This window comes from Onychomys torridus, chromosome 12 (genome assembly GCF_903995425.1).
Source record: "Onychomys torridus chromosome 12, mOncTor1.1, whole genome shotgun sequence".
Classification (NCBI taxonomy): domain Eukaryota; kingdom Metazoa; phylum Chordata; class Mammalia; order Rodentia; family Cricetidae; genus Onychomys; species Onychomys torridus.
In genome coordinates this window covers 1,621,123-1,642,385 of record NC_050454.1, presented here as the reverse complement: position 1 = coordinate 1,642,385, position 21,263 = coordinate 1,621,123, and the positions used below count along the sequence as shown (strand labels likewise).

Genomic DNA, 21,263 nt, shown 5'->3' with positions numbered 1-21,263 from the left:
CACCTCAAATATCAACCACACTGCTGTTTTATGTGACTGACCACCTGCTTGGAAAGCCTAGGACCCATTCCAAATCCATTCCTTGACATAGAAGCAAGGTAAGCTGGCAGACCTCAGATGGCCAAAGCTAAGGCAGTGTGCCCCCACGTGTCTACAGGGAGACTAAGGCCTGAGCAGGGGTCAGTTTCTTTAGGAAGACCTGGTGGCCTGTCTGGACTTTTTCCCCCAGAGTAAGGGTGATTTGGGGTGGGGTGGGGTGTTATTGGAATAAAATGTCTGTGAGCATGAGAGACTTATCAGTTTGCTCACAGATGCTCCACATGGGGCTTCAGTCCCTTTAATCAACCAGCTGGTTCTGAAGCCGGGAGCAAGTGTTAGGCAAAAACTCCGTGGTAGGGTCCTTGGCCAGTTTTTCCAGGCTGACTCCTGAGGATGACAGCATCCAGCTGGGAGAGGCAGGATCACAGCAAAGGGTCCCTCCTAAGACAGCGAGATGAGAAGTAGGTGTAGGCAGAAAGGAGTATGTAGATACAAAAGGCTAGTTGCCAGGAGCCAGGAAGGTGGAGGCCGCAGGTTGCCAAGCGGATCCCAGGCTGTGCCCCTGCAGCCACCCTCAGCAGCAGGAACACAGACAGAAGGCGAGTATACCACGGAAAAACCCAGCGGAAGGCAGGCCACAGAAACAAGCCAGAGTGGATTAGATTAGCCCCCTCCCGGTTCGCTCATCTGGCCCGACCCGCCTCCCTGGCGCAGGCTCCTCCCTCTCCTTATACCAGCCCCCTCCTCACCGCCCCTACCACCCACGGCCCCACCGGGCAGCTGTGTAGCCCGACTCCCTATCCATGCTCCGGCCTCCGCCTCTTACCCTGACCGGCCGAGCGCCGAGAGCCAATACAGCCCATGGCAGGGAACCCAGGCACGCTAGCCCGCGCTTGGGACCCGGGCCATCGCCTTGCAGAGGGTCGGGCCGCGGTCACCACCGGGGAGGGGACAGCCTGAGAAAAGGGGAGGGGGTGGGAGCAGCGCGTCTGCTGCCGCTCCCGGGAGAGGGGAACAGGGCCGGTGACGTAAGCGCGGGGCCGTGCCCACCCAGAGCAGGCGGGGCAAGTCTACGTCACAGCCACTCAGTAACAGCCTAGGTCTTCAAACAGCCTGCACCTCCAGTCCACTGCGGAGCCACTGAAGACAGAAGCCGCGCGGTCATTTTACACAGGACAGCCCTTTAGTGGCTTCTATAGCTTTAAGGGTCTTAAACCCCAGGGCCTGCCTGGATCAGTCTGATAGGAGCAAAAAGTCCTAAGTACCCTACTGCACTAATATCCCACACGTCCAGAGAGCCCAACCCTCCAGAAAGCCAATTCCCTCTGGGTTTGCCCAAAAATCACAGCTAATGAGAGGCATGTATCAACATGGCTAGTGTCAAGTCTAGAAAGGAAGATGTCCACCCATCCACACTCCTTCAATGGAGGCCAGTAAAGAGGCAGTGAACTTAATTGAATTCATGTTTAATAATTACAGGCACCGTGCCCCCCCCTTCCCCCTGCCCAGGCAGCAGCAGGGGTGGTGCAGGGGCTGGGGCATATGCCCCCAGCAGCGAGGACGGCAGTCCCAAGAGTGATTTCAGAAAATAAAAAAGGACCCTAGAGGCAGGCGGTAGTGCCCCTCCCCCCGCAAAGACACACCAAATTTCAAGACTTTATATATATCTCTGTGCCCCGGGGGGAGGAGAGGGACACTTGGCAGCATCCTGGAGGGGGGGCCCCAGGCAGCCCCAAGCCATCCTGCCTCATCAGCCACTTTATTAGCTCAGACACATCGCACTACAGGCACCCACTGCCACTGCCGCCGCTGCCGCCGCCCCCCTGCAGTCCAGGCGGCTGGCTGGCTGGGCCATCCACGTGTCCATGGCTCCAAGTCCCCGGCCCCACCCGCCATCAGTTGTGATCAGACTCCTCCTCCTCAGCCTCACGAAGCCAATTGAAGAAGGCTGTGACAGATTTGAGGGCCACACCCTTGCCCTGCTGCTCAGCAGGGTCTTTGCTGCTCTCCCAGCTGTAGAAAGCGTCTTCCTTCACCACGTCCTCATCATACAGAGCATCAAAGAACATCCGAAGCAGGTCTGCAAGCCACAAGGACATCAATTAGGTGACTAGTCTGTACTAGAAATCCCTCATAAGAGACTCTGTAAACCTAAAGCCCTGACCTACCATCCTGGTATTCAGAGTGTCTTTGACAGAATGCTATCTCATGACATAGGAGAGAGACTACCAGCCTAAGAATGAGTTACTTGGCCATTAGCAATCCTTAGAAACAGGCATGTAACACCAAATATTTGGGAGGCTGAGGCAGAAAGATAAGGATCAAAAGTTCGGGGCCAGTTCTGGTAGCTTAGCAAAACTGTCCGAAAAAAAGAGAAAAAACTAGGCCAAGCGTGGCGGCACACACCTCCAATTCCAGCACTCGGGAGGCAGAGGCAAGCAGGTTGTTCCAGGCCAGCCTGGGCTACACAGTGAGACTATGAAGGGGAAAGAAGAATCAATTGTCCACTTTGGGGCTAACATCAAATGTAGAGTCAAAGGAGAGAAAGGAAAGGAAAGTTGTTAACACTGTGGTCCACAACTGTAACCCCATTACTTGGAATACAGTTCCAATGTTAAGGCAAGCTTAAACTACTTAACTAGTTTGAGGTCAGCCCAGACTACTTAAGATTGGATCCCAGACATCCGAGTTCACCCTGAGTCCAGCAATGGAGAACCAGGCACGGATCCTGACAAACACACTTGAACCCTCTCTGGCTTCTAGAGCGCTACACTCTTAGGCAGAGTTCCTCAGGTCCTGTCTGTCCCACTCGGCACCAACTACAGCAGCTGAATGAAGCCCAAGGACCTAGGCCTAGTTGTAAGGTGAAATCAGTAACGGCTCACCAAAGGGAAGTTCAAGGCACGACATACCTCTGGGCACCCCACCTGTGTGGGGGCACAACTCACCCCCGACTTACCCCACATGTGTCCTCTAACCCCCCCCCCCAGAGTGAGGACCCTATATAACTGCTTATCTACCTTGCCCTACACATTTAAGCCCACATTTATCCAATTTAAACATAAAAGCTATCTTTCAATTACCCTACAGTTAAACAAGATTTTTATATCGTTTTCTTCCTGTCTTAGCCAACTATCTCAATTTTTCCATTTCAGAATTTGACCCCTACTCTACCAAATACTGTATTTTACTAAGAAGATCTCAATGTTTTAATCCAAAGTCTTTCTTATTCCTCTTTCTGTAACATGTTGGAGAAGGTGAGAGGCCCAGCAGGACCTTTCCCAGCAAGAAGCCTGTCTTCCCCACTGTAAAATGGAAGTAAACAGCTAATTAATAACATTTTAAAGGTAGTTATGCTTCAAGTGCTGTTTTGGATTTTGTTTTGGTGTCTGTAGCCCTGGCTGTCTTGAACTCAAGAGATCTACCGTCCTGTCTCCAGAGTGTCACCAAGACCAGCTAGGGGTTAGAGTGGAGATTCTCTGAAACGGTCTAATCAGCATAGGTGGGCACCTGGTGTGAGGATCCCAGGGTGTGGGCACCATGCTCAACGCAAAATCTTTGTTTATAATCCCACAAAAGCCTCATTCCACCCAAAGCAAAGCCCCTGCCACTACTTACATGGCCTAAGAAGCTGCCCCCGGCCGGCCCCGTCCACTTCTCTACTTCCCTCTCCTGACTACTGTAATCTTCCTTCACAGCAGCTCTTTTCATGTCTTCATTCCAACTCAGGGCCTGCCTTGCTTGCTCTGTCAGTCAACCAATTCCTACCCATCACCTCTCAGACTGTCACTGACTCCAGGCCGGCACAGAGCTGTGCTCTCTTTCTGTTACCTACAGACCTGAGCATACCCATGTGCTGAATTTGTAAACCTCAGTCTTCCAGTATGGAAAAAGGAGATAAACCCACAACGGTTATGATAAGAAAGAAGGCAAGGCAGGCCAAGCATTTCAGCCTGTGCCACACATGCCCCGTCTGAAAGGCACTGCTGCTCATCACCTCTGTGTTGCTGTCACCTACTGGCCAAGCACAAAGCCGGCAGGAAGTCAACCCTCAAGGCTTAGATTAGCCCATTCCACTGTAGTCAAGACAACATGCACTGAGCAGGTAAGGCACTGATCAAGCCGTCAGGGCATTATGTTCTTCACCCATCTTTCCTGGGTTGAGTACCTTCCAGGACCACCCTCTTGTATCTGGCAGGCAGTCCCTCTGGCCCACCCCCCCTGCAGCCTGGCTTACTGGCAGGCTGCTCTAAGGTCACTACGAGGGCCTGGAGGGCGTAGAGTGCTTGCAGCTCCTTCTGCTCATCACTCAAGTACTTCTGTAGCAGTCTCGCTCGCACTTTCAACACTGAGACATCCACTCGGAGGGGGTTCTCAACTACGGGAGAAGACAGGGACACACGGAATGCAGACTCCACCTGGCTTAGCCAGCCCCAGAGGGCCAAGACCAAACCCCTCTCCTCCATTTGTCTCCCTGGCTGCTTACAGATAATTGCAGAATAACAGACCGTTGTCATGAGGGCTCGAACTAACGTACTGGATGCTATCTGCTGCTCACTCAGGTTGGCCTGTGCAGAGGAACAACGGCCCTTAAGTTATAAAGTACTCCTCTAAGTACCCACTCGTGTAACCTCCCCACCCCCACCGTGGGAGGGAGGCACCTCTATCCAGTCCGACACCCGCTGGTTGCTGCTGCCCTCCTTGAACAGCTTCTCCAGCTGCCTTCGCAGCTCATCGAAGGCAAGCGCCCTCTGGCCAGGAGCTTCAGACTCTTCTCCCAAGGTATACTCCACCTTCTAGAAGCAAATGAGCCACACACAGCCAAGGTCAAGACTACAGTGTCAAAAGCTGAGATCAGCCAGCACCAAATGCAGAGTAACAAAACTCAAGTCTCAAACCTGTTCAGCCACAAATGAGCCAACGTCTTGGCCTTCTGCTAGAAACTCCCTCCAGCTCAGCCCAGCCTCTCGCCACAGCATCCCCACCTTTTTGGGACCCTGGAAAACAAAAGACCAATTCAGCATCTCATTATCTCTCTACCCATGGCTTCTAGCTCTCAGGACTCAATAGTTCTGCAACAGTCATCTAAGTGTACCACATAGATACCACCCTTCCATGTCTAAATCAAACGAACATCCCAAGCAAGGGAACTCACCCACCACCACAGTGGTGTGACATTAGGAGAGGTCAAAGCCTCCAGGAAAAACATCAATTAGCATTTGTAGGACTCTACATCTGTAGCATATGTATTTCACCTACATTTCTTTTCCAAAGCAGCTTTGTTGAGATTTGTTTTTGTTTTTTCTTTTTGTTGTTTATACTTATTATTGTTTGGCAGGCCTGGGAAGATGGCTCCACAGTCACACTTGTGTGGGTCCCAGCACCCACACGGTGGTTTCACAACTACCCATAAGGCAGTTCCAGGGGAGCTGACATACTCTTCTCACTCAATTCTGCAGGTACACGGCATACACGTGATCATGCACACACATACAGTAAGAAAACAAAAAACTCGCTGGGCGGTGGTGGCGCATGCCTTTAATCCCAGCACTCGGGAGGCAGAGCCAGGCGGATCTCTGTGAGTTCGAGGCCAGCCTGGGCTACCAAGTGAGTTCCAGGAAAGGCGCAAAGCTACGCAGGAAAACCCTGTCTCAAAAAAAATCAAAACAAAACAAAAAACCCTCATACACACAAAACAAAAAGAAATAAATCTAAGATTTTTAAAATGTACTTCTCCCTCTTAACCACTAAGCTCTTTCATTATCCCAAGTAAACAAATGTCAGCTTTAAAAAAAGATAACTGCCAGGTGGAGGTAGCACACCAGAACAGCCATGGGTACAAGAGAAACCTTGTCTCAAAGACAACAATAAACCAAAGAGAGAACAGATACGCCAATTGGTTTCCTAAGTTCAGAAAGTCTTAGCAGCAACAACACCCCTAGCACCCTCACACAAAGTCCCCTTGAGTCCCTTTCAATCTTGTCTTCTCTCTCCAAGTTCTAGAAACCCAAACTACACACCCCAACTTCTTACCACCACGGGCACCACTCCCAACCTGCTTTTCAAGGCTTTATATTCTAGTCACTTCCATTAACTTTTGATATATCTCACTCAAGATGCTGAAGCTGCCATCTCTTGCTTTCTCTGTACCAAGCTGGAGTTCATACTGTTTAATCACTGTAACCCCAGGGGCACAGTACTTCGTGAATGGTAAAAGAAACACTGATCAAATGAATAATAAATGAATTAACCACAGGCCTAGGGTCTTTGCCAATCTTCCTTCAGCCCAGGCAGAAGTCATGACAGAAACTACTTTACCAATGGCTATCAATGGACCAAGAAGCTCTCCATGGTCACCAGAGGCAGCCAAAGCCACCTGAGTCCCTGAATATATATACATCCCCTCCGAAAGGCCAAACTCACCATGCTCTTGCATAAGAGACCCAGGATCTCCAGCAACAAAGAAGTAGCTTTGCCCATGGGTCTCAGAGGCTTCGTAATTTCCCTGGAAGAGAAATCCGTCTCAATGGCCTCCACAGCCTCAGTATTACTCCATCCCTTGGCAGACACAGGTGTCCCACTTGTCTCACTCCGTTACCTCTTGCATCCAGAGTGAGACAGGGAGGACTTACCTGAAGAGCTCTCCCATGGGCACCCCATCTTCCTGGAGAATGGGTGTTATCAGTTCTGCCAGGTAAAGCCACACATGAGGGATGTCAATTTCCATGTCCTCAGCCAATTCTAGTGTTTCATACAGCCTGAAAAGGGAAGAAGTCAGGGCATTTGGGGAGATGGACTACATTAACCTGCCTTCCAGGGAAATATAGCATAACTAAGAATCAAATATGGAAGCCCTACAGAAACATTTTCCAGACATGAGACCATCTCAAGTGAAAGCTACCTTCACCCCTCACAAAAGCTAACTGGAATGGTTGGCCTACACACTTAATGCAAAGTTCCAGGAATTCCACAGGAGAGAAGGAAGTGGTGTGGGTATGTGGACATACATGGAAGGCCCACAGAAATTCATCATACCCTTGATAGTACTGGGCAGTAGAGAGGTGCCCTGCGCAGAGCAGCTGGTGCAGCAGTCGCCCCATATGCTCACGAGCAATGGTGCTCCGCTCCAGCGTGGACTCAATGCCATGCCGCACAAAGATGAAGAGCAAGGAGGGTGAAGCCAGCTCCTGGACACACTGAACTGCCTCCTTAGGGGGGCAAAGCATACAAGGGAGAAAACCATCATTGCCTGGCCAAGTGGCATAGCTCCTCCCCTCCCCTCCCTTCCCAGCAATCACTAGTCCTTTCCCAGTGCCAACCTTCATGTCATTGAGATGGAGATATTCCTCAATGATGGCCTTAGATTTCTTCTCCACCTCATCCTCAGAGAGTGCGGCCTTTGGAGGGCTCACTGGAGGTAGAGTGGCTTCCCGCTTCACTACGGGAGAAGAACATTTCAGTTACTCATCGTGACAGTCTAGAGCGCCCAAAGGAAATTGGGGAGCACTCAGTCCCACATTGGCTAGTAGCCTTCTCCTCCATTCCTCTGCCAGCCTTCCCTTCCTTCTCACCAGGATCCCGGCCGCGATCTTCTGTGAGGCTAGCTGCCTTGCGCAGTCCCTCGGGCTGGGAAGGCCGCTCTCTACTCCGCTCCTCCACTTCCTTGCTAAAACTTCGCTTGGTGGCTGGTGTTCTGGCACGATCAAGTCGGTCCCCACGGTCACCTCCCCGCTCACTCCGCTCTAGTCGGTCTCCCCGGTCCCCAGCCTTCTCACCTCGTTCCCGGCTTAAGCTACTCCTGGAAGAGATACATTGTTTCTCATCTGCATTAGTTCAAGCACTTCCACCTGACTATTCAATACACAGGGCAGCTACTGGGTCTCATTCTTGGCATCGAGGACATGTCCAAGCAATACAGGTATGAGAAATCCCTGCGCTTTGACAACCAAAGTCTAATCACAGTATTCTGTGAGAGCAATCCCCCCACAAACTCTCACCTCTGTACAACACGCCTGTTCTCTGTGTTCTCTGTGGGTAATGCTTGTTGAAGAGCAGAAAACCGATTCAAGGTACTCGGAGCTGGACGAGTAGCCTCCGATGCTAAGGAGACAAGAAAGTGCATGAACCCACTTCCGCCTTCCAGGAGCTGGCTTACGGGAGCGCACCACCATGCCCCACTCACTCCTACTTTATGCAACCCCTCCACCGTGTAGGACTCTTGGTTGTTGAGAGGAATTAAGTCACCCCGATATGCATATGCCTCCTGTATTCGTTCCTAATTACTTACTCTGAGTTTCCTGTAGAGGCAAGACTATACCGAGGGAACTGAGAACAGCAACTGCCCAGTTCCCTACAGTGGCCTCCATACCTGTGTCCGAGGGCTTGGCTCCTGAGCCCCCACTGCTGCCCTTGCCCCAACTCAGTCGGCCTCCAGGTGCAAAGAGCTGGTTGTTAGAATCGATGGAGCCAGGCTACAGAGGGAAGATAGCAGACTCGCACGTCTGACCGAGCTAATCCTTTAGCTGACACCACCACACATAGCCACACTGGTCAAGAGCGGCCCAACTGAGGGGGAGGCAAGCTTTTACTATGGTCAGACAGGAACTGGTTGAGGGCTTTACAGTAGCCCAGTCTACTACTCACTCACTCTGCCACTGCAGTGTGAGACAGTCTGATACATGAGGAACAACTCGTTATTAACTAGTAGTTACTCACAGACTAAAGTGTCAAACTGTTCTTGGCTGGATTCTGGTGTTCCTGTCAGTTACTAAGACCAATGTAAACACACACTACTGCTGGTACCACTTCATCCAACCAGTCTAACAAGTCCAGGTATCACCACCGTGGGGTTAACTAATGCATGGCTCATCTCTCTTCACCCTCCACCTCATCCACTCCAGAATACAAGCCTACCTTTGTGATCTTGGTGAGCCGTGAGGTGTCAATGGGGCGGCTGCCTTTGCTAATGGGGACTGTATTCCAGCCACCATCATCCACAAGTGGAAGGCCACGGCCTGAGACAAAAGGGGGGGGGGACGGGGGAGGGAGAGGGAGAGGGGGTATGTGTTGAAATTACAAGTCATAACAACCCTTCCTGCGCCACCCTCATCCTCTCTTCCTCAGATCCTCAATCCCATCATGTGGTCTCAGTGGCCCAGACACGTGGCACTAAGGGAAGTCATCAGTGGAAAGCATGGCACCCTCATACCCTCCAGGAGCCTTACTGTCTCCTCCTTAGCCCTAGCCTCACTCACTGATAGGCGGGCCTGGAGGGCCACCCCGACGCTTGTCGCTGCCCTTGGCCATGAGCTGCTGCACTTTGATATGTTCTCGATGCTCCTCCATCTCAGCCTCCTTGTGGATCTGATCAATAGTCTTGGGACCCTGATCCCCTCGGCGTGGCACCCAATTGCTCTGGGAACAAAACGAACACAGCAGTTATTTGGGGTGACAGTGTCAGGACCTGGAGCAGCAGGTGAAGTGGAGAAAGAGACACACCTGCCGCAGGTCCAGTACATCCTGCAGCATAAAACGGATTCGAGATGAGGTCTTCTTTTCTTTAATGATTTTCTCCATTTGGTTGAAATACTGATCCATTCGAGGCTAGGAAGCAAAAAAAGGATCAAGTCAATCACCTCTCATACCTCACCTCTGACACTGCCTAAGCAGCCCTGACCCCTCAGCTTGTATGTTCTCAGCAAACAGGAGGCCCATATGCTTTACCCACTCCTCCTATCCTAGGACCTCTACCTTGGCTTTTGCAAAGTCCAGGTCTTTGCCAATAGTGGTGAGGAGGCGGCAGAGGCATTCCAGGGACTCTTCATCATGGTTCTTAAGTAGTTTGACTACACAGTCATGCATTATCGCTTCTGTTAACATCTTCAGCTTGAATAACTCTCCGATGAACTTAATATTCCCTAAAGAGCGCCGCCGAGCTATGTCCCGGGCCTCTTCGAGCTCCTCTTTCAGGCGTCCCCGTTCTTCTGCCTGTCAGTCATAGGACAAAGATTATGTCAAAAGACAACCTGGGGGCTGGAGAGATGGGTCGGTGGTTAAGAACACTTGCTGCTCTTGTAGAAGACCTGGATTCAGTGCCTAACACATGGTAACTCACAGCCGTCTATAACTCCAGTTCCAGGGTATCCAGTGCCCGCTTCTGGCCTCCTCTGGCACCAGACACGCACACTGTACACATACACACATGCTGGCAAAACACATACAAAAATAACAAAACACAAAACCAAAGTTACTTGGCAGGTTGGGGATTTAGCTCAGTGGTAGAGCGCTTGCCTAGCAAGCGCAAGGCCCTGGGTTCGATCCTCAGCTCCACAAAAAAGTTACTTGGCTAAAACCCCCTTTTCTCTCTTCATCTAGACAGCCAGCCTTGTGTTCTAAGGTCAAAGAGCCTTTCTTGAGACCTCTAAAGTCAAGGTCTAAGTGGTGGGGAGGGTGTGAGCAGAGTGAAACTGGCAGTATGTCTCCTCACCGTAGCAGCTTCATCCATCTCTTTCTGCTTTTTTTCAAAAACTTCATCATCATCTTTGTCTTTCTCAAATTCCTTCTGGCATCGATTTAACAATAGTTTTCGAAAATTCACAGTCACTGTTGGCTTTTCTGTAGTGGGCACTTTCAGCTGTTGGCCAAAGAGAATAAATATCACACTAAAATCAGCCTTTGACCCTGAACGCCTATACTGTACCACACTTAGCTGCCGCCTTAGGACAAGGGGGCACCAAGGACAGCTGGACTCCAGGATCCCCAAGAAGATGTAAGAAGCTACACAGCAAGATTGAGAAAACTGGGCTAGCAAGAGTGAGTGAAGAAGCCTGCCATGCAAGCTTGCTAGTCTTAACCTTCAGATTCCAAATCCTGACTGCCAAATGAGCACTGTGGCAAACATGCAACCATATATACATTGGCACATAAAATGAAATGTTAAATAAATAAAAGCATGAGAAAAAAATCCCTAAGAAAGACTTAACAGTGGAAACTAACCGCCATGAGGCAGCGGCACATGTTGGCATAAGCCACAGAGAAGTTGGGCTCTGAAATGGCTTTCTCAAAGATGAGGTCAATGACTCCTTTGAGGCGTTCCTCGGTGTCGATGGCCAGCTGTGTCACTTGCTTCATCAGCTGCTGGAACATCTGGGGTGTCAGCTTATTCAGGATGGAGCGCACCCTGCGGAACAAGTCCTGTGGGGAAGAGAGGACAGCAGACAGAATCTAGTTTAGTACTCAAGATAAACACAGGCTGCTGAAACAGGACACAATGGTAAGGACTGAGCCCAGACACTGGTCCTAGGTGTGGTGGACTCAGGAGAGGCTCAGAAGGCAGACCTTGAAGAGCAGGATGGAGACCAAAGGCAAGATGTCCAGTACCTGGGTTTTGCTTCCATCCGCATCCTCTTCCCCTCGATCCTTATCAGCAGCTGTCCGTTTGCTGCTGGGTTTCCAAGCCTTCTCCGCTTTGTTCAGTTTTATGTCCTCAGTCATGATCACTGAGGAAATGATCTTGCGTGTTTCCTTTCGTGGGCCCTGTTGAGATCGCCTGGGTCCCAGGCCAGCCTGCTGGACACGGGAGGAGGACAAAGGAAGGCAGAATAGCGAGTACAGTGTGGGACCCCATTACCACACAGGCTCAAGACAGACTGAAGATCCCACCCTGTTGTTACCCATCTGCCCCACAGCCAGCCCCACTCACCGGCCCTCGGGTCAGCTCCCCACCTGGCCCACCCCTTGGGGGCCCACGGTTGTTTAGGGCTGGTCTGCCAAGGTTCGCAAAGGATGGGGTGAAATCTGGGCCACAGTTTATGCCAGGTAGTCTGGAGGGATCCAGCGCCCGAAGTGGTGTTTTATTGGCCTGCAGAGAAGGCGTATGTCTTAGAAATGGGTTAGGGTTACCGACTTTTCCTTGTGGGCTTCAGGCACTTCCAGATCAAACAAACCTTTCTCAAAACACCAACCTTGTCCAGCACCACATCGGTAATATGAGGCAATCCTTCTGGTTTCTGCATACTGGCAAAGATGAACTGAAAGCCCAGCAGGAATTCCCTGTCATAACGCTTCTTCTCTTCAAGGTTCAGAGGCTTCCACTGATCTGCATGACAGGATGCATCAGTCACATTCCTATGTCCTGCCATAGGGCAACATTTCTCACAGAAACAGACAATATTGCTTAACCACTCAATTCTTCCTTAAACACACCTGACTTGTACTCATACTTCTGTTCCCCAGGCTGGATATTCTCAGCATTGTGAATTTTGTCTTCCTTAGAGTCCCAAGTTTCATCTGCTTCCTCAGGCTGTGGGGGCACAGTGCTGCCCTCAGACTCTGGGCTTGGGTTGCTGCTTGTGGGAGGCTGATTCTCTACCTCTGGTACTGCTGGGTCCACCTTCAAACATAGATGAACAGCCAGGTTCAGTTGCATGGATAGTCACTGTCCCCAAACTGTGCCATCTCCTCTCAACTAATTCTTGCTCCCTTACCTCCTTGAAGGCATCTAGAAGGTCACCCACAGCCTCCTTCTTATTTAGCTCTTTAATTTTCCGCCTCCTCTTTGGCACAGATACTGCCACTAAAAGAAAAGGAGGTAGATGAGGACCAAGGTGTGAATGATTTAATAAGTATCCAACTATCCCTAACACAGAGAGGAAAACAAAAAGCAAAAATAAATATAGATAGAGAGATAGATAAATAAATAAAAATAAATAAATAAAACCAGCCACAGCATTCCCTCTACCCACAACTCCCTCCCACTTTAGGCTCTAAAATCCTCACTGTAAGCCAGGCATTGTGGCACGTTACTGTAATCTCAGAATTGGGAGACAGAACATAAGGATCAGTCTGGGCTACATAAGACCTTGTCTCAAAAAACTTACTTCTTAGGGCCTATCACAGGCCCCAAAATGGGAACCCATTTTTTTGGAGGCTATGCACAAAAAGGTGGTGCACGCCTTGAATTCTAGCACTGAGAACTCTTGAGCTTGAAGCCAGCCTGTTCTGCATAGCAAGTTCCTGGACAGTCAAGCTACATAGATACCCTGTCTCAAAACAAAACACAAGAGCTACCAAAGGTGCCAAAGGGGAGGTCAAGGAAGAGAATACCCCCAAATGGGCAACATCAATCATCTAGCTACATCTTACCTTGGGTGGCTGCTGCCACCTCTAAATTCTGAGACAACTGGGCTGGAACAGGAGTACTGTCGAGGGGGAGGTCCTCTGCTCCCTTCTCACTCTCGGCTTCCCCGCCTTCCCCACCCTCTTCTTCTTCCTCCATTTCTTCCTCCTGAGCAGAAGTATCTGAAGGAGCCACAGGTGGAGTGGCAGAGGGAATAGTGGCTGGTGCCACGGATGAAACCTCCTTGGCCTGTTCCTCTGGCTCACTGACCGGGCTTAAGTCCACAGCTGGTGGCGAGGGAGCTCCATTCAGCAGTTCCTCAGGTTGGGCAGTTGGAGCAATGGGCACAGGTGATTCTGAAGCACAAGCTGAAAGAGGGGGAGAAGCTGGCTCCGTGCTTGACTCCACCTCTGGTTCCAGATCCTCAGATGGGACCATGCCATTGGGCTCATGAGTTTCTGCCCTGTGAGGCGGCAGGGATGTGGAAAGCTGGAGAGGACTGGAAGAGAACTCAGACTCTGGAATGGGTTTGCTGAGTGTCACCTCTACTTCCAGGATGGGTTCAGCAAGAGTGGGTTCTGGAGAGAGGCAATATGGCTCCCCGGTTTCACAAGAGATGGGGGTGGATTCTTCTACAGACATCTGTATCATCCCCGTTGTCATAGTGTCCCCAGGAATAGAGAGGACTCCAAGGTTAGACTCAGACCCCGGCTCCAAAATCGGGGGTGGTGATGGGGTTGGAGAAGGCGATGAAGGCTGAGATTCTGTGCCAGGGCTGTGCTCTGGGCCAGGCAGTCCTGGCCGCCCCCCAATGGCTGCTCCCTGTGACCGGTCATCTGTACAAGGAAGAATGAGAAGTCACAACAGCAAGTCCTTCTTCACAGCAACAGTGTTCTTCCTCCTGGCCAAGGTTACTTCCAATTTAATACTCTCACCCCACATCCTAATCTTCTCCCACTAAGGCTGTTTCCCTTCTCTTCCAAACAGTCTAGTTTCCAACCCACTATGGAACCCAGCTCATTCTTCTCTGGTACTCAGTTCACATCACTCCACCTCCTTCCACAAGTTTAAACACTCCCCATCCTCTCCCCATCAAAGTGGTGCCACTGCTCTCCTTACCTGGCCGGATAATGACAGCAACCTGAGGCAATGACTCCCCATTAGGCTGAGGCTCCAGACCGCCTGCCGTCTGCGGGACACAAAGCGTTAGAGGTCTGCACTGCAGAGTCCCACCCCACTTTACTAGAGTCATTTCTACTTTAGCTCCGCCTACAGTCCAGGAGAGCAGGGAAGTGAGCCTTAGGCCGTTTGGGAATCCAGGGCAGAAAAGCTGTCCAGGCCAAGGTATCAAGGTATCACTCCAAGAGTTGACAGTACCTGGGGAGGAGTGGGTGTGGAGGCAGTACGGGCCCCAGACATGATCTCCTCTGTGATGTCCTTCCCTCCTTGGTTTGGGTCTCGAATTCGGATCTGGGGAAAAAATGCTACAGGATGAGTGGGAAGCAGGAGGAGCCCACCTCTCCACCCTGTCCCACTCCTAAGACTCTGGGCCAACCTCCCACCCCTACTGGGAAGCAGGTGGGTGGGTGCCAGAAACCCCATGAGTTCTACTGTCAACCCATCCGGCTGCTCTTGTAGTCACTGCCCTAGCCCCCACCCCTAAGACTCTTGACCTCACAGAGCAGCCCTGTACATCACAATGCCCCTCCCCTCTACCCACCGGCAATCCCTAAGTCAATGGCCGCACACCCTGGGGCTCAAGCCCCCTATCTAGCATCTAGCTAGCTCACTTGTGGCTAGGCGGCCTGATCTCTAGGGGTAGGGCCCAGATGCAGTGGGTGGAGCCAGGGTGACTCAGCGGCTTCCCCAGCCCTGGCACCCTATTCTGGGCACCATGCCCAGGGCTTGAGGACTGAGCAGAGGCGGAGGCCTCCAGAGCTTCCAGGACTAGGGGGTAAGGAGCACAAAACAAACCATTTCCAAAGCTAACCACCAGCAACCCCAAACCAATCACAGGTCTTATGAACCTTCTCAAGTCCAGGTCTCTTAGGAATCTCCCTGCTGCTGCTCACTTGAGTCTTGTCAGGAGTTCCTTCTACGCTGCAACCACCTCACAAGGAATCTTTGTACTCTACAGACCCTGATTTCTGCTTAAACTCAGATGAAGGTCTATGAAGTTTTGCACCCACAGGCACGATATCACAACATCCCAAGGACTCCATGCCATGAGTTTCCCTTCCCAGATATCCCAGAGCCCCTTGCTGCTACTCACGGTTTTCCGCTCTCTCTTAGGAGCAATCTGGGGTGGCTGGTTCATCAGAACTGGGGCAGGAGCCACGCTAGCAGGAAACTGCTGTACACCTTGGGCTGGATAATAGGCACCAGCTTGAGGGAAGGACAGAAAGGAAGATTCGTGACAGCATCAGGACCCAAACATATACTAATGTCTGCCTGACTGAACGCCTCCCACTGCAGAACCTCTCATCACACATAGCCGGCCCCTTGCCCTGCCCTGCCCGCCTCCCTAGGGAATTAGGTGTCTGTCAAAGCAGGGGAACCAGTTTGAACTGCATTTACAAGAATTCCTCACATAGACACACACACCTTGTAGGCAGGAACTCCTTCCTCTCTTTGCTACAAGGTACCTGTTTTATCCCACAAGGCACTCTTATGTATGTAACCAACCTAAGCAACACGCATGTACACTCTCAACTTGAGACACAATCAGCTCCTTAGCAGGGAATGAAAAAGGTTTTCAAACCATTCCACTCAAGCTGACTCCAATTCCCAATCCAGCCCTTTGCAAGGGGTAAAGTAACACAAAGTAACACTGGGCCCAAGAAAAAGAAGAATCCTCTAAAGCAATTGTTTCCAAAGTGAGGTACACTTATAATTCATTCTTAATTCCCACTTGTTCCTTTTGAAAACACCCATGGCATTATCTGTTTGAATCATACATATATATACATATATACAACTATAAATTATTAAATGTACATACTTCCATCTTCCCAATGGAAAATATTTTAGATCCTGCTGTAAGCTAGCATGGTGGTACACACTTGTAATTCCAGCAATCAGAGGCAGGGGGATCACGACAACTTTGAGGCTAGCCTGATTTACAGAGCAAGTTCCAGGCCAAGCTAGAACTACATAATTCAAGACCCTGTTTCAAAAACAAAATCAACTGCTCTATAGAACATAACAATCCTCTCATTGAACATAATGAAAGGTCATGAAAACCACTCAAAACCATGTCCTTGCTTTCCAACTATGAAAGAAACAGCAAGAAGTCCACTAACTCCGCTTTCAAACCCGAGCCTGTATTTCTTCAGTTTATGCTGATGTGTGCCCGTGGGGGGCTATGCATATGCCTGTAGGTACCCAAAAGGGCCAGAGACTTGGATCCTCCAGGCATCGAAAGTTACAGACAGTCGTGAGCTACCTGACATGGGTGTTGGTAGGAACTTGGGCTTTATGCAAGAGCGATTCCCTCTTAGCCACTGAGCTCTCTGTCTCTAGCCCCTTTCTTTTTCAAAGGACTTGTTTGTTCATTCCCTCAGTGTATGCGTGCCTGGCGTCGTGGTTTATGAGTGGAGGTGAGAGAACAACTATGGGAGTGTAGACGAACGGTCTAATGAGAAACAGCCAAGTGCAGAGCTCAAAGCCAAGACGTCAGAGCAGTAGCTGAGAGCTGAGACCAAAACTGCTTTCTTACCCTTCCTGCCGCTACAGTCCTTCCCCTCAGCGAGACCTACTTCCTGTATGTCTGTCTTTTTATTGACTTTCTGTTCTGCCTTCTCATTGGTTGTAAACCCAACCACATGACCTCCTCGTCACTGCCTGTCTATACAGACCTCCAGGTCTCTATGGTTGGTATTGAGTTCAAAGGCGTGTGTCCATGCTGGCTGTATCTTTGAACACACAGAGATCTGCCTGTCATGTGATCTAGACTAAAGGTGTGCACCCTACCACCACCTGGCTTCTGCTATGGCTTGCTATTAACTCTGACCCCCAGGCAACTTTATTTATTAACATACAAATAAAATCACATTTCAGTACAAATAAAATATCACCACAGGGAGTCACTTCTCACCTCAGCCAGCCCAGGTCCCAGTCTAGAGGTGACATATGTCATAATGTCATCAGGCTTGGGGGCAAATGCCTTTAACCACAGAGCCATCTTGAATTGAAGGCCCTGGTCCTGTGTTTCTTTTATGTTTTTTTAAGACAGGGTCTTAACACGTAGCCCTGCCTGTCCTGGAACTTACTATGTAGATCAGGCTGGTTTCAAACTTACAGAGATCCTCCTGCCTTGGCCTTCTGAGTGCTGGTTGGGATTAAAGGCTGGTGCCACCACATCTTGATCCTATATTTCTTCAAGTGGAGAAGATTCCAACCCTCTTAGCAAAGAGTCAAAGCTTCCTTCCCTTACCAACAGTTAAATATTAGGCACCAATCCCTATCATCTATTAATCCTATGATTTTAAAAATAAAAAGCATGCCTAGGGAAGGTCTTAGAAAGCAGACCACTTAAATGTTCCCTCACTCTCACCACTGACTCCTTCCCCTGCTTACCGTAGGTCCCAAACTCGGTAGGGCTCGCACCCGGGTAGAAGCCTGGGGCTCCTGGCTGCACAGGGTACTGCTGTGTTGGGACAACATATGTGGAACGCCCCTGATGGGGGTTGGGGAGAGAGGAGGGAAAAGACGGAGATGAGGAAAGCTACGAACAGCACATCTGGTTGTGAAGTAGGGTAAGCCAAGCGTGGGCAATGGCTATAAGTCCACCTCTCCAAGAGCATCTAGAAGAGGATCTAGATGTCCAAGCATCCAGAAGGCCAGGTGGGAGAGGTGGAGGATAAGCATAAGGTCACCTGACTTCCAGCCCCCAGCCTCACCTGTCCAGGGATATAGTAGGCTCCTTGGGAGGCTGAATAGGAGATCTGGGAAGGGATCATCATTACTTGGGATCCAGCAGGGTAGACATGGGCAGCTGGGCCAGGACGGGCAGGGGCTGCACTCTGCACTCGGGAGGCTGCACTGCTCGGGGGCTGGGCCCGGCTAGGGTAGAAGTGCTATTAGGAAGGAGGAAGCAGTGGGAGTCAAGAAGGGGAGGGAGTGACAGCAAAATCAGCACTCCACGATGTCTATACAATCTCAAGAGTACTGTAACTTTGGAGCATGGAGACCAATCCTTCCACAACCCACATGATCAACTGATGGCTAGCAGCCTCTAGTACTAACACTTGCCTCCAAACTTAAATGAATACTTTGTATCCTGTACTCTCACTGCCATGCACACTGTCACCTCTAGACTAACCCTCCAGAGTCTTCCTAACATCAAGATGCATCATGCCTAAGTAAGGCCCTTGAGAGCAACATACTCCCCAGCATGCACTATTCCACCTCGTGTACTGAGATTAACTGCTACGTGCAACAATTTTCCTGTTCCGGGGTACTTGCTCTTCAACAGTTAACCTCTAACATGCAGTTTTTGGGCTCAAACTGAAGACCTAAACAGCAAACAAGGCCCCACCCTGAATACCCCATCTGTATCTAGCTATGGACTAGGGTAGGGGATGGGGGTGACACCAAGAGATGGTTCAGGATTAGGAAAGGGGTATTACCTGCAGAGACCTGAATCCTCCCTGAGAGCACATGGGGACAGGAAAGACGACAATTATCCCCAAGGTGATGGAGGGGTTTAGGGGGAGTGGAGTAGGTAGGAAAAAGAATTCTTCCACTTGGGAAGGACTTGGAGAACAGAACAAATGAAAGCACAGCTGGAATGTTTATCTCATCATAGTTCAAAGAGAAAGTGAAAAGGGGTGATGGCAGCAGGGCCCACAGCACTGCCCCCAATGCCACTCTCACAGACGACAAGTTTCACAAAGGTGAGCCACCACTGTAACTAACACAGCATGAAAGAACACAGCCCCCATAGTTCCCATATCCCAAACCAGCAGCACATTTTCCCAGTTCCCACCCAGCGACCTCCTTATCCACAGCCCCTCCCTCACCTGGCGGGGCTGAGAAGGCGTGTTCATTTGTGTCGCTTGTGGCGTGCTAAACACCACCGGTGCAGTCTGCCCCGGGGGAAACGCTGGCTGAAGGGGAGAGACCAGAGTTCAGCAAGAGGGGAAGCCTGGGTGGGGCTGCAACCCAAGCCGGTGAAATAAGGGGAGCAGACCAGCCGCAACGGCCTCAGTAGTCCACATGCTCCCTCCCTGTGACAGCCCCAGGGACAGCCAGGGGCCCTATCTCAATTTGGCAGCAGGCAGCTGCACTTTGCCCTGACACAGAGGGGGGTGGGAAAACCGAGAGCTGCATGACCTCCACCCCACCGGAGTCCTGCTCATTTCGCCTGGATTACCTGTGGGAGTCCAGGGGACCTGGCGGGTGGGGGGCCTGTGGGCTGAGGAGCTTTGTTCATTTCATTTGGTGCCACATCAGGGTCCCCCCAGCACCTGTTGGAAAGAGCAGAGCTCAGAACAGGGAAAGAACTCAAGCTTATGGCAAATGGGCTGGGGGAAAGGTTGTATCAAGAGCTAGGACTAACACGGATCAAGGGAGGTGCCAAGGGAATGCAGAAAACAGAAATGATCCAGACTGTGGACCCCACCAACACAGCGAAACACCCGACCCCACCCTTGTCTGCTCAAACAGCCCCCACACTCACCCCCTCGGTTAAGAATAAGTCCACAGTGCGGCCTACAGGTTCTGGGCATCCGAAGGCCTGGGGTTGGGAGGTGAGGGGTATCAACCTGGCTCCACGGGGCCCAAGACCAACCAGACCGGAAATTCCAGGTCTCGCTGGCACCAGGCTCCCGGATCACAAATGAAGCCGGCTGCTTCGGCCGTGGTGTCCCCACCCCCCACCCGGGGACGCCGGGTTCGGAGCCTGCCGCGGGGCACTCGCACGGGGCCGGAGAGGCCTGAGACCGCCCGGGAACACAAGCCAGGAAGGGCGCGAGTCTGGCTACACCAGCAGGGCGGGCGGCGACGGCCGCAGAGCCGGCTCGGGGCAGGCGAGGGTCGGCCGCCGGGCGGGGCTGGGGGCTCCTCCCTGCCCGCCGCCGCCTCCCTGCCCTGCGCAACGCGGCCAGTGCCAAAGAACAACGTGTCACTTCCCGGCGGCCGCCCGGGCCCCGCAGGGGGAGGGGGCGGCGGGTCTGCGCCGTGGAGCCTGCGCCGGGCCGCGGCCCTGGCCCAGCGGAGGTGGCTGTCGCGCCGCCGCCCCAGCGCCCTCCCTGCCCGGGCCGGCCGGGCCCTGCTCCCCACCCCCACCCGGGCCCGGCCCGGCACACGTGGGCCGGGGATCGGCCTGGCGACTAGGGCCTGGGCGCGGGCGCGGGGCCGGGGCGCCGGGGCGGCGGCGCAGGGTGGCGGGCCCCGGCCCGGATGGCGGCGGATGCGGGGGGAGGGGTGGGGGGCCGGGTCGGGCCCGGACATGGCGGCTTTACCTTCAGTCTCCTTCAGTCCGCGCGGCCGAGCCCCACGCAGCCGCACAGACGTAGTCCACAACCATTTCCGGCTCCCCGCACAGATCCCGCTCGGCGGCCACCGCTTCTCCGCAGGCGCAGCCGGCGCCCCACGTGACCGGCGCAGAGGGTGGAGCCGCGCTGGCGCTGGGGAAGCACATGGGATTTGCTCCGCCCCGTCACGTGACGCCCACTGCCCGCCCTCGTGTCCCCTCCCGAACTTTGGAACTCCCAGGCCGACCCCCTCTGAGGCTCTGGCGGTTCTTTAGTTCATTCATACTTTGCGCAAGCTTTTATTGAGCGCGTGAGTGCTATGCGAATTGACGGCCGGGAGCTGAGAGTGCTGAATTTAAACGCAGTCCTGCCCTAGTAAATGGTACACTACAAATTATGTAGCCTCTGAAAATACTTTAGATTTTAATCTTTGATAGGACTTTTAACAAAGGAAATTGAATGTTGCACCAAAATAACTGACTCATTCTAACTAAAAACGCAATTTTACATTCGCTGTTTAAAGAAAAAAAATCACTGGATCCTAGGAAAAGGCAAAAGTCAATCATGAAAATTTGGCAATAATGGAAGAAGTAATCTCAGCCTAGTGTACAGACAGGTGCAAATCTGTG

General features: G+C 51.7%; 1 protein-coding gene and 1 non-coding gene across 8 annotated transcripts; both read right to left on the bottom strand.

Annotated features, from left to right (window-relative positions):
- Window positions 1-1,489: 1,489 nt before the first annotated feature.
- On the bottom strand, window positions 1,490-20,771 carry Eif4g1 (eukaryotic translation initiation factor 4 gamma 1). Of its 7 annotated transcripts, none has more exons than XM_036203384.1 (34): window positions 20,623-20,761; window positions 19,839-19,895; window positions 19,533-19,626; window positions 19,180-19,266; window positions 18,787-18,807; window positions 18,058-18,234; window positions 17,735-17,834; window positions 15,429-15,541; window positions 14,534-14,626; window positions 14,276-14,345; window positions 13,183-13,992; window positions 12,525-12,613; window positions 12,244-12,430; window positions 12,003-12,136; window positions 11,741-11,899; window positions 11,419-11,607; window positions 11,035-11,232; window positions 10,526-10,672; window positions 9,790-10,026; window positions 9,538-9,642; window positions 9,294-9,453; window positions 8,953-9,053; window positions 8,408-8,510; window positions 8,037-8,139; window positions 7,611-7,837; window positions 7,359-7,477; window positions 7,075-7,247; window positions 6,672-6,797; window positions 6,463-6,544; window positions 4,938-5,036; window positions 4,701-4,835; window positions 4,526-4,607; window positions 4,277-4,417; window positions 1,490-2,119 (listed from the first exon to the last, which is right to left on the bottom strand). In XM_036203384.1, exons 3-34 carry the CDS (start codon window positions 19,590-19,592, stop codon window positions 1,935-1,937), a joined length of 4,812 nt encoding a protein of 1,603 aa, XP_036059277.1. In that variant the 5' UTR covers window positions 19,593-19,626; window positions 19,839-19,895; window positions 20,623-20,761; the 3' UTR covers window positions 1,490-1,934. The 7 variants fall into 7 exon arrangements, with proteins under 7 accessions (XP_036059277.1, XP_036059280.1, XP_036059284.1 ...); XM_036203387.1 differs by having other exon boundaries at window positions 11,419-11,604; XM_036203391.1 differs by having other exon boundaries at window positions 17,735-17,804.
- Window positions 9,155-9,229, bottom strand: LOC118594384. The gene has a single exon (XR_004946372.1). It is a non-coding gene; the product is annotated as a small nucleolar RNA SNORD66 (small nucleolar RNA).
- Window positions 20,772-21,263: the final 492 nt, after the last annotated feature.

Excerpts from the sequence above, each read along its gene's own strand:
- Eif4g1 (XM_036203384.1), bottom strand. The coding sequence starts at position 19,592 with ATGAACAAAGCTCCTCAGCCCACAGGCCCCCCACCCGCCAGGTCCCCT. Across the intron at positions 18,808-19,179 it reads CGCCTTCTCAGCCCCGCCAG|GGAGGATTCAGGTCTCTGCA; the intron begins GTGAGGGAGGGG and ends ATGTGCTCTCAG. Across the intron at positions 11,233-11,418 it reads CGGATGGAAGCAAAACCCAG|GACTTGTTCCGCAGGGTGCG; the intron begins GTACTGGACATC and ends TCTTCCCCACAG.